Source organism: Stenella coeruleoalba (assembly GCF_951394435.1).
Source record: "Stenella coeruleoalba genome assembly, chromosome: 18".
Taxonomy (NCBI): domain Eukaryota; kingdom Metazoa; phylum Chordata; class Mammalia; order Artiodactyla; family Delphinidae; genus Stenella; species Stenella coeruleoalba.
In genome coordinates this window covers 17709332-17723326 of record NC_137164.1, presented here as the reverse complement: position 1 = coordinate 17723326, position 13995 = coordinate 17709332, and the positions used below count along the sequence as shown (strand labels likewise).

At 40.1% G+C, this 13995-nt stretch overlaps 3 protein-coding genes across 7 annotated transcripts in view; all 3 read right to left on the bottom strand.

Annotated features, from left to right (window-relative positions):
* RCBTB1 (RCC1 and BTB domain containing protein 1) overlaps positions 1–1535 on the bottom strand; it is a 149100-nt gene extending 147565 nt beyond the window's left edge. For all 4 annotated transcript variants that reach the window (XM_079903179.1, XM_079903184.1, XM_079903181.1 and 1 more), the window contains exon 1: positions 1432–1535. The gene's annotated coding sequence lies outside the window, so the exon portion shown is untranslated. The remainder of the gene's footprint in view (positions 1–1431) is intronic.
* EBPL (EBP like) overlaps positions 1–1808 on the bottom strand; it is a 42954-nt gene extending 41146 nt beyond the window's left edge. The window contains exon 1 of the mRNA XM_079903190.1: positions 1432–1808. Coding sequence (XP_079759316.1) covers positions 1432–1602 — 171 coding nt within the window. The 5' untranslated portion in view covers positions 1603–1808. The remainder of the gene's footprint in view (positions 1–1431) is intronic.
* A 6896-nt stretch (positions 1809–8704) lies between these two features.
* The window catches only part of KPNA3 (karyopherin subunit alpha 3), a 91847-nt gene continuing 86556 nt past the window's right edge, over positions 8705–13995 (bottom strand). For both annotated transcript variants that reach the window (XM_079903263.1, XM_079903264.1), the window contains 3 exons: positions 13760–13922; positions 11632–11726; positions 8705–11227 (listed from right to left, as the gene is read on the bottom strand). In XM_079903263.1, the coding sequence (XP_079759389.1) occupies positions 11129–11227; positions 11632–11726; positions 13760–13922 (357 nt within the window). In that variant the 3' untranslated portion in view covers positions 8705–11128. The remainder of the gene's footprint in view (positions 11228–11631; positions 11727–13759; positions 13923–13995) is intronic.

The following is a 13995-nucleotide window of genomic DNA, read 5'->3' as shown; positions in this document are numbered from 1 at the left end:
GTGTTCACTGACAGCTTAAAAATCAATTCTATAAATAAAGGAGTTAAGGGAAGTATTTACTGTCTGTTGTCTCCACAAGTTGACTATTAGGAAAGAAGGAATTTCATCATTCCAGCAACATCTGGTATGTGCACATATCCAACGGATAAACATCTATAGCCCTAGATGATTATCCAAAACTTTGCTTTCTCTTTCTTTCTCAATACTCCATCTCTCCCTCAGTATCCTCAGGTGGATTGCTTCCAGGACCCCTGGGGATACCAAAATCCGCAAATGCTCCAGTCCCTTAGGTAAAAATGAAGTAGTATTTGCATAGAACCTGACATCCTCCCTTATATTTTAACTCCTCTCTAGCTTACCTTTAATGCCTCACACAATGGAAACGCTATGTAAATAGCTGCGGGGAAGTAGGTTGTGAGGGTGGCAAATGCAAGTTTTGCTTTTTGGAAATTTCTGGATTTTTTTTTTCTTTCTGGTATTTTCTATTCTCCACTGGTTGAATCCACAGCTGCCGAGGAGGATGGATTGTATAGACTCTGGCTTCACATTAGCTATAGGTTTGCCTAGATTTAAGCAAGGTCAAATTTGCAAAAAAAGATATTGTGGCATAGTTTTAAACAAAGCTTTAAAATAAGAAGTGCGTGCACAGGGATGGGGGCATTTTCAATAGAATCCCTTAAATACAACCGTCCTGGCCATTTATAAAGTGAGTTGAACTTTTAAGGATATGTTTCCTAAAGCCTGGCGTGAAAGAAAGTGCAAGCTTTGGAGCCAGACTAAACCTGACTCTGAATCATGCCAGTTGTGTGGCACTATAAAGTCACCTAACTTTGCAGGGCCCGTTTTCTCCTCTGTAAAGTGGGGACAATAACAAGTACCTTACGGGGTGTTCATAGGTCAGAAATTTTAAACACAGTACTGTGCCTGCATACAGTCGTCACCCAACAAATGGTGATTACTATTGCGGGGCGGGGGGCTGGTTTTGGTCCAGGGCCCAGCACGCCTCATCACCTCTCCCCGCTCCCTCTGGGGCATTCAAAAACTCTCTCAATTACGTTCAACATTTATGTGCAGGATAAGATGTTAAGTAAGCCAGGCCTTTCTGTAGTTTACCAACCGACTAACAACACCGTACACGAATAACAATTTTCACGGTTTTCTGATTTTTTGTTTTTTCTTTGGTAGAGGAATTGGCAACATAGGGAGGCTGCGCTCTCTTTTTACAGACTTGGGACCTCGGAGAGGTGTAGTATCTGGCCAAAGGCCACGGGCACCGCGGCCTCCACAGGTTTCCCGGGTCTCCCGCCACAGGGGACGGGGCCGCCGAGTCGTCCATGTCGTTTTCTGGAAACTCTCTGGGACGAGGGAGGGAAGGGTCCCAAGAGAGGCGGCGTCCGCCCGCGTTTTCGATGCCGAGGCGACCACACTTACCAGCGCGAAGTGCACCAGGGCGTCGAAGCAGAGCCAGGCTAGCGCCCCGCGGTCCGCAGCCCCCAGCCCGCGGCCCAGGCGCAGACCCAGTGCGCAGCCCACGGCCAGCAGCGCGGCGCACAGCAGCAGCGGGCCTCCAGCCGCGGCGCCCAGTTCCCAGTCGCCGCGCATGCTTCCCGCTCCCGGCACCGACCGCGGGGCACCAACAACCAGGATTGCCCGGTGCGGCGGGAGAAGCGGGGCGGCGAGGGGGCGGGGCTACTCGGCCGGGACGGGGCGGAGCGGAGCGGACGGAGGCTTACCCTTCCGCCCGGCCGCCCAGCCGCCCCGCCGAGTCGCTGGCTACCAGAGCCCGGAGGTTTTCTTAAGCCAGGAACGTGCTCACCTCCTCGCTTTACTGCCGGAACCAAACCTATTACCAGACCACGCCCGAAGGGCTGGTAATAGGGCCACACCATTTGACGCAGTGTGATTTTTAACAAGGTTCAAAGCCTTACACCACAAAGTGAAATCCAGATGGTGGAAATTTTGCCAATAGAGGGGGGAGAATTTTAGGGACAAAAGGTTCTAATTAGGCTCTTGCAAGCAACCACCACTAGGCATTTTAAAGCCCTTGTGGCTTACTCTGACCCTATATCTTAAAAATCCAAAAAGCAGGGACTTCCCTGGTGGCGCAGTGGTTAAGAATCCGCCTGCCAATGCAGAGAACACGGGTTGTATCCCTGGTCTGGGAAGATCCCACATGCCACAGAGCAACTAAGCCCGTGCACCACAACTACTGAGCCTGTGCTCTAGAGCCCACGAGCCACAACTACTGAGCCCATGTGCCACAACTATTGAAGCCCGGGCACCTAGAGCCAGTGCTCCGCAACAAGAGACGCCACTGCAATGAGAAGCCTGCACACCGCAACAAAGGGTAGCCCCTGCTCGACGCAACTAGAGAAAGCCCACGCACAGCAACGAAGATCCAACGCAGCGAAAAAATTTTTTTTAAAAAATCCAAAAAGCAGCAAGAGTATGAGGGAGAGGAGCAATAGGCCACATCAGCTTGGTACTAGATGCTTTTACCTGTGGCATCTTATCTTCACAACAACCCTAGGAGTTCAGTGTTTTCTTATTTTACAAATGTGAAAAGAGGCTCAGACATTAAATAATTTGTCTAAGGACGCTCAGTGGCTGGGCCGAGGCCAGAGCCCATGAATGGGTGTCCCCAAGGCCTTTGCTTTTTGACCCTGCAGTGTGAGTAGATACTTAATATATATTGACAACTACAGTCGGCCCTCTATATTCGCAGGATTCGCATCTGTGGATAGGAAGGGACAACTAATGGGACTTGAACGTGCACGGATTTTGGTACACACGGGGTCTTCTGGAACCAATGTCCTGTGGATACCGAGGGACGACTGTATAGCTCTCCTTCAGTGACGTGCCCCTTTGTTCCGATCACCATGTTTAACCTTTTCCATCCAAAAACAACAGAATACACATTTTTCTCAAGTGCTCAAAGAAGTCAGAGTTTAAAAAGATTGTAACCCTTATTGATCAAGCCTGTGTTTTCAATTTGGGGTAGCCAGGTAAAATATAGAATGCCCAGATAAATTTGAATTTCAGATTTTTTAAAAAAACGAAATTTTAAGTATATACTTATACCAGCATATAACTAGGGTACTTATGCTAAAAAGTCATTTGTTGTTTTAAAATGTGGTTTGTACATATAATAGAATATTATTCAGCCATAAAAAGGGAATCCTGATATGCTACAACATGGATGAACCTTGAGGACATTATGCTATGTGAAATAAACCAGTCACAAAAAGACAAATACTGCATGATTCCCCTTATATGAAGCACCTAAAGTAGGCATATTCCTAGAGACAGAAATATAGAATGGTATTTGCCAGGGGCTGGGGGAGGGAAAAAAGGTGACTTGTTTAATGGCTATAGAGTTTCAGTTTTGTAAGATGAAAAAGTTCTGGAGTGTGGTTGCACAACAATATAAATACACTTAACACTACTGAACTGTACACACTTGCAAATGTTTAAGATGGGAAATTTTATGTGTATTTTACACAATTTAAAAAATGATTTCTGGCATTGAACACAAATTCAAAAACTTTCCCCCTTAGTTACTCCGTATCATTTTTTACATAGCAGTTAACACTAGATGAAATTATTTATTTATACATGTATTGTTAGTCTCTTGCCACTAGAGTATAAGCTCCACAAGGCCAGGTGTCTGGCTTGGTTACTGCTGTATCTCTGGCACCTATTACAGAGTGTGACATATACTAGCTGCTCAATTAAATAACTGCTGACTGAAGGAGTATGGCCAATCCTGCCACCTATGCCTTGGATTCTCTCCTGTAACTTGGAAAATTGATGACTGCTCTTCTCTTGTATATTCAATGTCTTTCTCAACTGGATTTCCCCCATCAATTTCCCCACACCACTCTTTAGCGACTATCCTGCCCTGTTCCCCTTCTGAGCAAAATAAAAGCCTAAGAAACTGATTAGATTCACTGTCTTCATATTCTGCCCTTTCCTCAGTCCTGCCTACTCTAGTTTCCACCCTCATTACTGCAGTGATAACAGCTCTCACTAAGGTGACCAGTGACCTCCGCATCACTAACCAAAGGACATTTCTTGTCCTTACCTTACTTGACCTCTCAACAGCATCACTAGGCACTGAAATCTCTTTTCCCTCAGTTTTCTGAGAAAACACACAGCTTTTCTTCCCCCCTTCCTAACCATACCTTCTGTTTCCTTTGCAAGCTCATCCTCCTCTACATGCCCCTTGAATGCTAGAACTTCAGTCCTAAGCCCTGTTCTCACTCCAAATGCTGAACCCAGGCAGTCTCACCCTCACTTCCTGCTTTACTAATCAGCAAAATAGGGGATTCAAATCTCTAGCCCGGCCCCCTCCTCTGAGCCCCAGACCAGTATTTCCAGCTGCCCTCCTTGACCATCATTTGGACGTCTCCACTCAACACAATCCAAACTGAATTCATCACCCTCTACTCCCTATGTCTGAGTCTCTCTCAGTGTTGCTTATCTTTTTCCTTTTTCTTTTTGTATTTTGGCTTCGCCTCAAGGCTTGCAGGGTCTTAGTTCCCCGACCAGGGATTGAACCCAGGCCATGGCAGTGAAAGCACCAAGTCCTAACCACTGGACCACCAGGGAACTCCCCCTCAGTGTTGCTTATCTTACTCTATTTACATTCATCAGTTACAGCAACCCAGAAACACAGAAATCATCCTTGATACTTCCCTCTCCCCAAACTCCAGATCTAAGAATCACCTACTCCTGTCTGTTTTAGCTGCCAAGTATCTCTTGATCCTACCCACTGTTCACCATCTCTTACTTCAGGGCTTCACACTACTTCGACCTGACACATCACTAAACCCAAAGTACATTTCCTGTCCTTACCTTACCAGCCAATGATTGTTACCGAACACAATTCTCCTATCATCACTCTTGCCTAATAATGATTTACCATTGCTCTTAGAACACCAAAGTTTCTTTCCATGACTTACAGGCGTGTGGTCTAGCACCTGCCTCTCTCTTCAGCCCCTCCCCTGCCCCGGTAGTCCTCCTCCCCACTATCATCTTGGCTCCAGCTGTACTTCCTTTCCCTCCCTGGACTCCCATGCTGCTTCCTACTTTGTATGTACTGTTTCTTCTGCCAGAAAAGTTTCCAGTGAATCTGCTCTATTAACTCTGCTTTTCCTTCACCACTATAAGCTATGTAATTTTTGGCAAACTTAACTTTCCTCTGCCTGATAATAGAACCTTCATCACAGAGTTGTTGAGGGCCGAGTTGGTACTTCTCAGGCACTCAAGCCAGTGGCTGGCACGTAGTAAGAACTCACTGCCAGCCTGATTATCACCTTCCTAACGAGGCTGATTCCCTCTATTATGTATCATTGTGTATCTCTTTTTTCTAACATTTGTCATAACTTTTTTACTATTATTCATGTGTGCGGACCCTGCGCCCTAGCACAGTACCTGGCTGGAGATAGGATGCTCAAGAAATATTTGAATGTTCCTAAAGGCTTAGTCAAAATTCTTACTTATAAAAGACTGAAGACATGGAAAGGATACATATAGATATGGAATCTTTTCTTATTATGAAGAAAACTGGGCTGAAATCAATAAAATGAAATTTATAAATTCTTCTATTTAGGTTTGAAAAATGTAAATGCCTAACTACTGGGAAGAAGAGAGCTGAAGACAAAGGGAACTGAGGCTGTTACTTGATCACAAATCTAATTGTGATGAAGCTTGTAAAATAATTGAAACAATCTCCTCCACATTAACAATATTAAATGGCCAGATAATGGAATGTTTCCGTTCCATTGTACCCAGAAACTAGCCACACCACACTCTATTCGTGGGGTCCTTGGAAGTCGCGAAGCCGACAGGAACCAGGTCCAGGAAGGACTTTATAAGCAGGTTGGCTAAAATGCATGGAGTGTTCAGGTTGAGGAAGGAAGCTGATAAAAACAGATCTGTGTCTTCTGCTATTTGGGAATAACTAGAAGTCTACTCAGAATCGAGAACAGTTCATTTATAATGATGGTCATTTAAGAGTGGTTGGGCTTCCCTGGTGGCGCAGTGGTTGACAGTCCACCTGCCGATGCAGGGGACACGGGTTCGTGCCCTGGTCCGGGAAGATCCCACATGTCGCGGAGCGGCTGGGCCCATGAGCCATGGCCGCCGAGCCTGTGCGTCCGGAGCCTGTGCTCCGCAACGGGAGAGGCCACAGCAGTGAGAGGCCTGCGTACCGCAAAAAAAAAAAAAAAAAAAAGAGTGGTGACTTCTATTCAATATTAAGAAAAGACCTGGTCACAACTGAAGCTATTCCACAAGTAGAACTGGCCCACTTGGAGTGAGTGCCTCACCATTTACTTCTCAAACTCTTCTGACTCCTAGTCCTGTAGGAATGTGTCCATAAAAATGGCCTGCCTCAAAAAAAATCTGATTTTATCTTTAAGACATTATGCAAAATGTGTCCTTTACTCTCTAACACTTAGGCTTACAGTATCATAAAACTGTCTTCCTTACCATCAAGTAAAATGGCTGTCCTGTGAAGATGGCCGGTTTCTCTTGCGGCTTCACACATTACTTGGCACAAGGTCCCATTTTTCTTCCGGGGACCACAGTTTTAAAAAAGGGAATTACTCAAGAAGGTGGATGGCAGGCAGTTCTTCAGAGTTGGGAAGAGGGATGTTGTAGAAGAAATTCCCTGCAGGGAACACATCCTTTATAGCTCTGCTCAGCCATTGATCCCCTGCTTTTAATCATTTTTTATAAACTTGTAAGTCTCCTGATGAGGCCATTCTCTCATAATGCTTCAAAGAGGTGTTTTTCAAACTATGCTGTGATTTTTCTGCTCCAACCCCAGCTTTCTCAGAGAACTTCAAGATCTTCAACTAAAAATGTTTGAAAAACACTGCTACAGGGCAGTGCTGAGAAGACAAAGGGCAATCAACACATTTGGTTGTTTCACACTTCTTTTAGCCACAGGATACATTTAAGAGGGTAACTTGTCCATATTCCCATTCCCATCCAAGTCCTTTGCAAAAGATGGGCTCAGCACTGCCCACAGGGGATTTGGGAAATGTGGTTAGGTATAGCTCTGCTTTCTCCTAAAACTGAGAATGAAGAAAAGGCACATTTTTGTCTCATTTTTTAATCTTATGTATCTGAAAAAAAGCCTAGCACTATTCATAGAACAAAAAGGCATGATTTAGGCTCTCTCCTTTGGAGAAGTTTTCTACCTGAATTGATTTAGGCCAACGGTTCACACCTTGGGGCAGTTCTGGCCCCCAGGAAACATCTGGCAGTGTCTTGAGACATTTTTGGTTGTCCTGCCTTGGAGAGTGGAGACGTACTACCCACAGCTAGTGGGCAGAGCCTAAGGATGCCACTAAACACCCTACAATACACAGGACAGCCTCCCACAACAAAGAATTATCCAGCCTAAAATGTCAATTTTTTTTTTTGGCTGCACTGTGCAACTGCGGTATCTCAGTTCACTGACCAGGGATCAAACCTGGGCCCAGAGCAGTGAAAATGCGGAGTCCTAACCACTGGACTTCCAGGGAGTTCCCTAAAATGTCAATATTGAAGGGTTTGAAAAACCCCAACTTACGTTAAAGTTAGTTGAGGAATTTCATGGGCAAATGAAGAGGCTAAGGATGTGAACAGGCTGCATTCCCACATCCCTTTTCCTAAACACTTTCTCTTTATAGAGTACTGAGCCCACCTATACAGTTGACCTTTGAACATCGCAGGGGTTAGAGGTGCTGACCCTCTACATATTCGAAAATCCCGCCTGTAAGTTATAGTCAGCGCTCCATATACGCAGTTTCTCCATACAGCAGTTCCTTTGTGTAAGTGGTTCCACATCCGAGGATTCAACCAACTGCCGATCGTGTAGGACTACAGTATTTACTATTGAAAAAAATCCACACATATGTGGACCCATGCAGTTCAAACCCATGTTGCTCCAGGGTCAACTGTGTATAGGTATGTACAGATAGAACCTCATCTATATACTGTGCTTTTGAGAAGCATTCTACCACTGTTTTTCAGTCATTTAACTAAGTACAACATTTATATGAAGAGTTCCTTTTACACTTTAGACAAATGACTGGTGGGTAAAAGAGAGAACTCCTTGGCCTATATGCCTTAAGACTTACAGCTTAATGTACAGAAATTATACTCCCTTTCTCCAAACAGATTTAATTAAAACCCCCAGTTCAACTAGGGTTAAGAAAATTCATAACCATCACTGTAAGACAACTGACATTCACAAATTAATCTCCTCAGAAGGACAACACTTCTGAAGTAAATTATGAAAAGATTAAATAGGAGTATTGTAACTTATTTACTTATATACTGAGTTCTTTCAAAAATACTTTGAAGTGTCATTATATGAAAGTAAAAATACCTGTATACTAAAAAGTTTGGCTGCTCCTTTGTTCTTTCAATTAATCCAAGATTTCATTTAGAGCCTCAACCTTACTTCAATAACTATCTTCCAAAGTTTTTGTTTTCAAGGATTAGACAGGCCTTAAGTAAAGCTTGAATTTTTGTTTTATGAAAGTCATAATTACACTATCATCTCAAATGGCCTTTCTATGAGTTGTGGTATTTAAACCTGAGATACATAGAGAGAACACCATGTGATGAATGAAGGCAGAAGGAAATTAAGATACTTTCAAAGATAAGTTCTTCAATGTTTTACCATATTTGATAGCAGCTTTTTTATTGGTTACAAAACCTAAGCCCATATACAAAATTAGGAACACATTTAGATGCCTCTTTTGAAAGAATGTTTTAGTCTTTTTTAACCGAGTTAAAAAAAAATAAAAACAATGCAATTTTTCAACACTGTTTTGAAAACTTAAAAGTGCAGCAATATACTTAGTTTCCTTTACCTACGAAATTTTGCATCTCCATTTCCAAACTGATAAGGTCACAACAAATTGGATCAAGCCAATGCATACGTAAGTCTGCACTACTTGATGCTAATGTTCACTTATGTTAGTTTGCACTTAAAACACAAGAGGAAATAGGAATCGGCACAGTAGAGGCCCAATTTAATCTTAATGTGTGCAAAATTTAAAAGGTAACTGTCAGTAAGTATGGAGAGTCCAGAAGAAAGTAAACTGGAAGGGGTACAATTCACAATATTGAGAAGATTTGGACTTCAAGGGTTTCACCGAAGTTTGTGACCTTAATTAGCTTTGACTTTGTTATTCCTACTTTTAGTGAACACCACACAGTTTCAAAAATTTAGACTACTGAACAGGATGCAGTTACCATATGAAGCTTTAACTCAAAATTTGGATAAAGAAAAAAAGGCACAATGAACTTCAACTCAATTTTATGTGCACAAGAGTTGAAAAATCTGAGCCACCTTAAAGAGAAATTGATTCTAAAATTTATAAAACCTATAAATAATCAGAGGCCAAACCACTATATTAAAACAGATTCTCTAGCAAGTAAAAATCTTGCAGTTTAAACATACTCTTGTATCCACTTTAGATACAAGACAAAACTCACTCTTTAAAGTGGCTCCACCTTGGCAGATACATATATTTGTAATGAATGCACACCTGCTATGTGTTGTTTATCAGTGAAAACACCCCCGCTGATTCACAAAGCTCTGATGGCATCTGTCTCATCTTCATCACAGTAAATACACACCCCCCCCATCGGATAACTAAATTAGTTTAGATTTTCTATCCCTTCACATCAATTCATTGGGAAATTATACCCAGTAAACAATAGCAATAAAACCATTCCTGTGACAGCACAAATTATTCAGTTTAAAAAATTTCAAATTCTTTCATGAATAGCTGGGTCAGACAATTTACCAAAAGCAATGACTTTACACAGTAATACCAGATTTTGCAGAATTACTTAAAGATCACTGCAAATCAGGTTTATGTTAAATAACTGCAGATTATTCCTCTATGCAGATCCTTGTCTGAATCTTTTTATATGTGAATATGCTTTTAGAGTAGGATCTGAATGAACTTTCCAATAATCAACGAATGAAGTTTTATGATACTTCTAAATAGTTGTTGTTTTGTTGCCAACCACATTATCAAAAGCACTGGTTACTAAGAAAAAATATTTTAAGACTAAATTACAGTAAACATGAAAGCTCCACAGTTTAAACCCAATATAAATCAACCATACCCAATTATCAATTTAAAACGAAAAATATTAACTCCTGAAAGCTGAAAGCAAGATTTTCTTTTTTAATATCACCAATGGGTACTTTAGAATTTTGTGTTTTTGTTTTTATTTATTTTTTTCTTTATAGTCAGGGACTCTTGCTTTCAACTTAAACAGAAGTTCAAGTCCGTAACAGGTTGCAGCTCAGGTAAAATACCATGCACAGCATTTGATTACTTCAAAACAGCAGGAACACACAGGCTGAAGTGAGTGGTCAAATAGGGCTTGCTGTTCTCAAAAATTAGGTATAATGGCGAAAGCATTACCATCCATAGCTAAAGTTCTTCCTCCAACCCTGGCTTCTGAGGCAGATAATAAACACATCAATTACTGGTAGATGAAGTACAGTTTTTTAAAACTTATCTGTTTAATCAATAACCAAGTTTCTTTTTTTTAAGTTACTTTTTGTTTGTGTCAGTTCCACCAATGAAAATCATTTGGCTTGTACTTTAAAATCTATTCTTCCACATAAAGAGTATGAAAATATGTTTGTGGAGGACAATGATGGAGGCTCAGATCAGACTGCACCTCTTTAAAGTCTTCCAACATGTGTATGTGTCATACCAAAGTGTCTTGATCCATAGCGCACCATTTTCCAAAGGAATATCAAGTGGGCAGCTGACATGCCACCACTACAGAATATTCTAAACTGGAGACTGCGGTTGTCAGCGTGTGGCACCAGGGAACAGGGAAAAATAGGGTAGTTGAGATTGTTAAGGAGAATTCTAAAACAGTTTAGGAAATCATGCATATGCATTTACAGTCCATGTGGATAGTGACTTTTGGCAACTGCAAAGTGACTGAGACATGGCTTGCTTTAGAAGCATCAAAACAAAGAGGCATGTATGTTTTGGAGCCTTTTGTACTTGTTGTTCTTGTCATTTGGTAGCCATCTGGTGGTGCTTCATATTGAATGTGGGAAAGATGCTGCACTCAATTGAACTTAAAAATTAAATTCTTTTGTTTGAAGGTTGGCTGTTGGGTCAAAGTTGTAAGTACCTCCTTGTGTTGCTTCAGGAATGAGGCTAGGATCTTCATCAATCTATAATAAACAAGAAAAAGAATCTTTATTATGTTAAGATACTACACATTACAGTGTAAGTGGAATTGATTTACTTCTTAGGAGAGAATTCCATATGAATGTTTTTGTCACCTAAAAAATATTTTAAGTAAATCAACAATGTTATTAAGAAATCTAACAATTAAAAATCGAACACACATTTAAAAATTGCCCCATGCTTTAGTTCCTGTATCTGTAGATTTACTCTACCTATCTGAACATACATCATTTCTATAATTACCATTTCTTCCCATTTAACAAACCACAAAAGCAACAAGGTGACAGAAATACAGTATAAATTTAGTCATGGAAAACTCTTAGAAAACTTACTTTATGTATAGATTTTAATGTACACGTAGACATATCATACTTTAATACATACTTACATCATCACCAGAGAAATACTGATCTATGATTTCAAATGCTAATTTATATATGTCTTCATTTTCATGCTGCTGTAAAACTTCAATTTTCTCCAAACCTGATAAAAATAAAATAGTCAAAATAATTAGGTACATACTAATAAAAACTGTGCTCATTGTAATCATGGAAAATCCTGAAGAACTCAGAACACCCTCCCACCACCCTCCAAAGATGACAGTTCATCTAAAATACAGATAAAACCCTGAGCTGCTCTGGTTAGAGGGCCAGCATCCCACTAATTTCTTCCTCTTTAGAAGCCCTAGAGGTATCCTGGTCCCTGAGGCAGGCAGCTTAAAAAACACCTAAATATTCCATTTGACAGATGAGGAAGCTGTGGCACAGAGATGTAAAGGGATTTATTTCAGGTTACATGGCAAGTTAGTGACAGAACTAGAATCAAGATCTCTGCCACCACCCTGCCCCAGGACTCCTTTAATATAAACATACTGTTGCATACGGTAATTTTTGTCCTTCTCTTTGTTTTCCAAATGTTACTTAATGATTGATATAAATATAAGATAAAGCTTTAAATTTTGAAGTAAATTTCTTTTTTTTTTTTTTGGCTGCATCATGGGGCATGTGGAACTTCCCCAATCAGGGATCGAACCCATGACCCCTGCAGTGGAAGCACAGTGTCTTAACCACTGGACCACCAGGGAAATCCCTGAAATAATTTCTTAAAAAAAAAAAAAAAATTTGAACAGGGTGCTTACGTCCTATAGCTACAGTGAATCTGGGAAATATTTTTTCAGAAAAGTAACTATAGAATGCCTTTATTTATATTCCCAATATATTTACTCCATGTATCATGTACATAAGTCTATTAAATCCTTAGTAATAAATATTCTTCCTTGAAATGTCTTTTTAGCTAAGTTATTTTGAAATAGTTTCAGTTTTTATATAGTAATATTCAAACCAGAAAAATGGGAAAATAGGTGTCAAAGCTAATGGATGTAGAGTACCTTATAAAATCATAAAATGCTAAGTAAATATGTATCCTAATTATAAGTATTTATCTCATAGACAGAAGCAACTATCTTGATAAAAAGCTGGAGTAACAAGCTCAAACTCTCTGGGTTAAGTTGTTCTGAACCAGACTACAATGTTCATTTCAAATTATTTAAAAAGTAAAACATCTTAAAACAAAATAAACAGTGAATTAACAGTAGTACAGTAAGAAAATCTGGCTTTTAATTATGCTCCTATCACTAACTACTTCCCTGACCATGGACAAAACTCCTTAACATCTCCAGAATATTTTCTTCTTGTTATTAAGAAAATACTTCCAGTCTGAACATTCTATGATGCTATCACATTTGTTTTCTCTTAAAAAAATAAACTCGGTAGTATAATCGAACAAATTAGTCAACAAAACGTATAAAATAAAACATGACATTAAGATAAGTTAATTTAAGATTTGAGCAATTTAGTACACATTGAACAGGCACCTTTAAAAACAGAATTTTAAAATATATGCTTCATATGTCATTACCAGAGAAAATAATGATATAGTATTTCAAATCACAGTTCTTTCTTATTAAACTTTCAAAGTAATTTCTGTAGTAGTAACCCTAGCATGGAGTTCTAGCAATCATAAGACTGAAACAAAATATCTAGATGACTGTGAAATCACTGACCTTTTCCATGACCTATTCCAATATATGGAACAGTATTTCACAAAGTGAGGTCCACAGAATCACATGATAATAGGTATAACATGAAAACAAGTGTTTTACTGTCAAGGAGTTTGAGAAATGCCAAATTAAACAAAGCCTGTAAGTTTCTCTATTATAGTGTTTTTCAGAGCTTTTAATTTGCTCTTATGCAATGTGACTTCAGGAGGAGTATTTGTGTTTCCTGAAAAGCATTGTCAATCTCTAGGAATGTTATGGCGTGACTTTCACAACCAGTTGTTTTCTGGAACATCTTCTTGGACTACTAATATAGCAAACAAAGAATAGCAACATCCTCGGATGATGTTAATATTAATAGCAATATATTCTAAGTTTTCTTTCTAATTAGCTGTCTGTAAAGGAACTAATGCTTCAGAGTTCCAGTGCTCAACTATTTTTCTTTAATCAACCCTCTTACCTCCGCATTCTTCTATTATTTCAGCTATTGTGCTTGCTTCATCACCAGCCATTATCAGAATGTTTTTCAGACCATCTAGAACCACCTGAACAACTTGAGAATCTTTTACTGACAGTAAATTACAGAATGGTGGTATTACATTCTGCTGTACAAGGTACTCAACCTAGACAACAGAAGAGAAGAGATACTCTTATTTATATAATTATCTTTTCCCCCAAAAGAACACAGTACGGGGC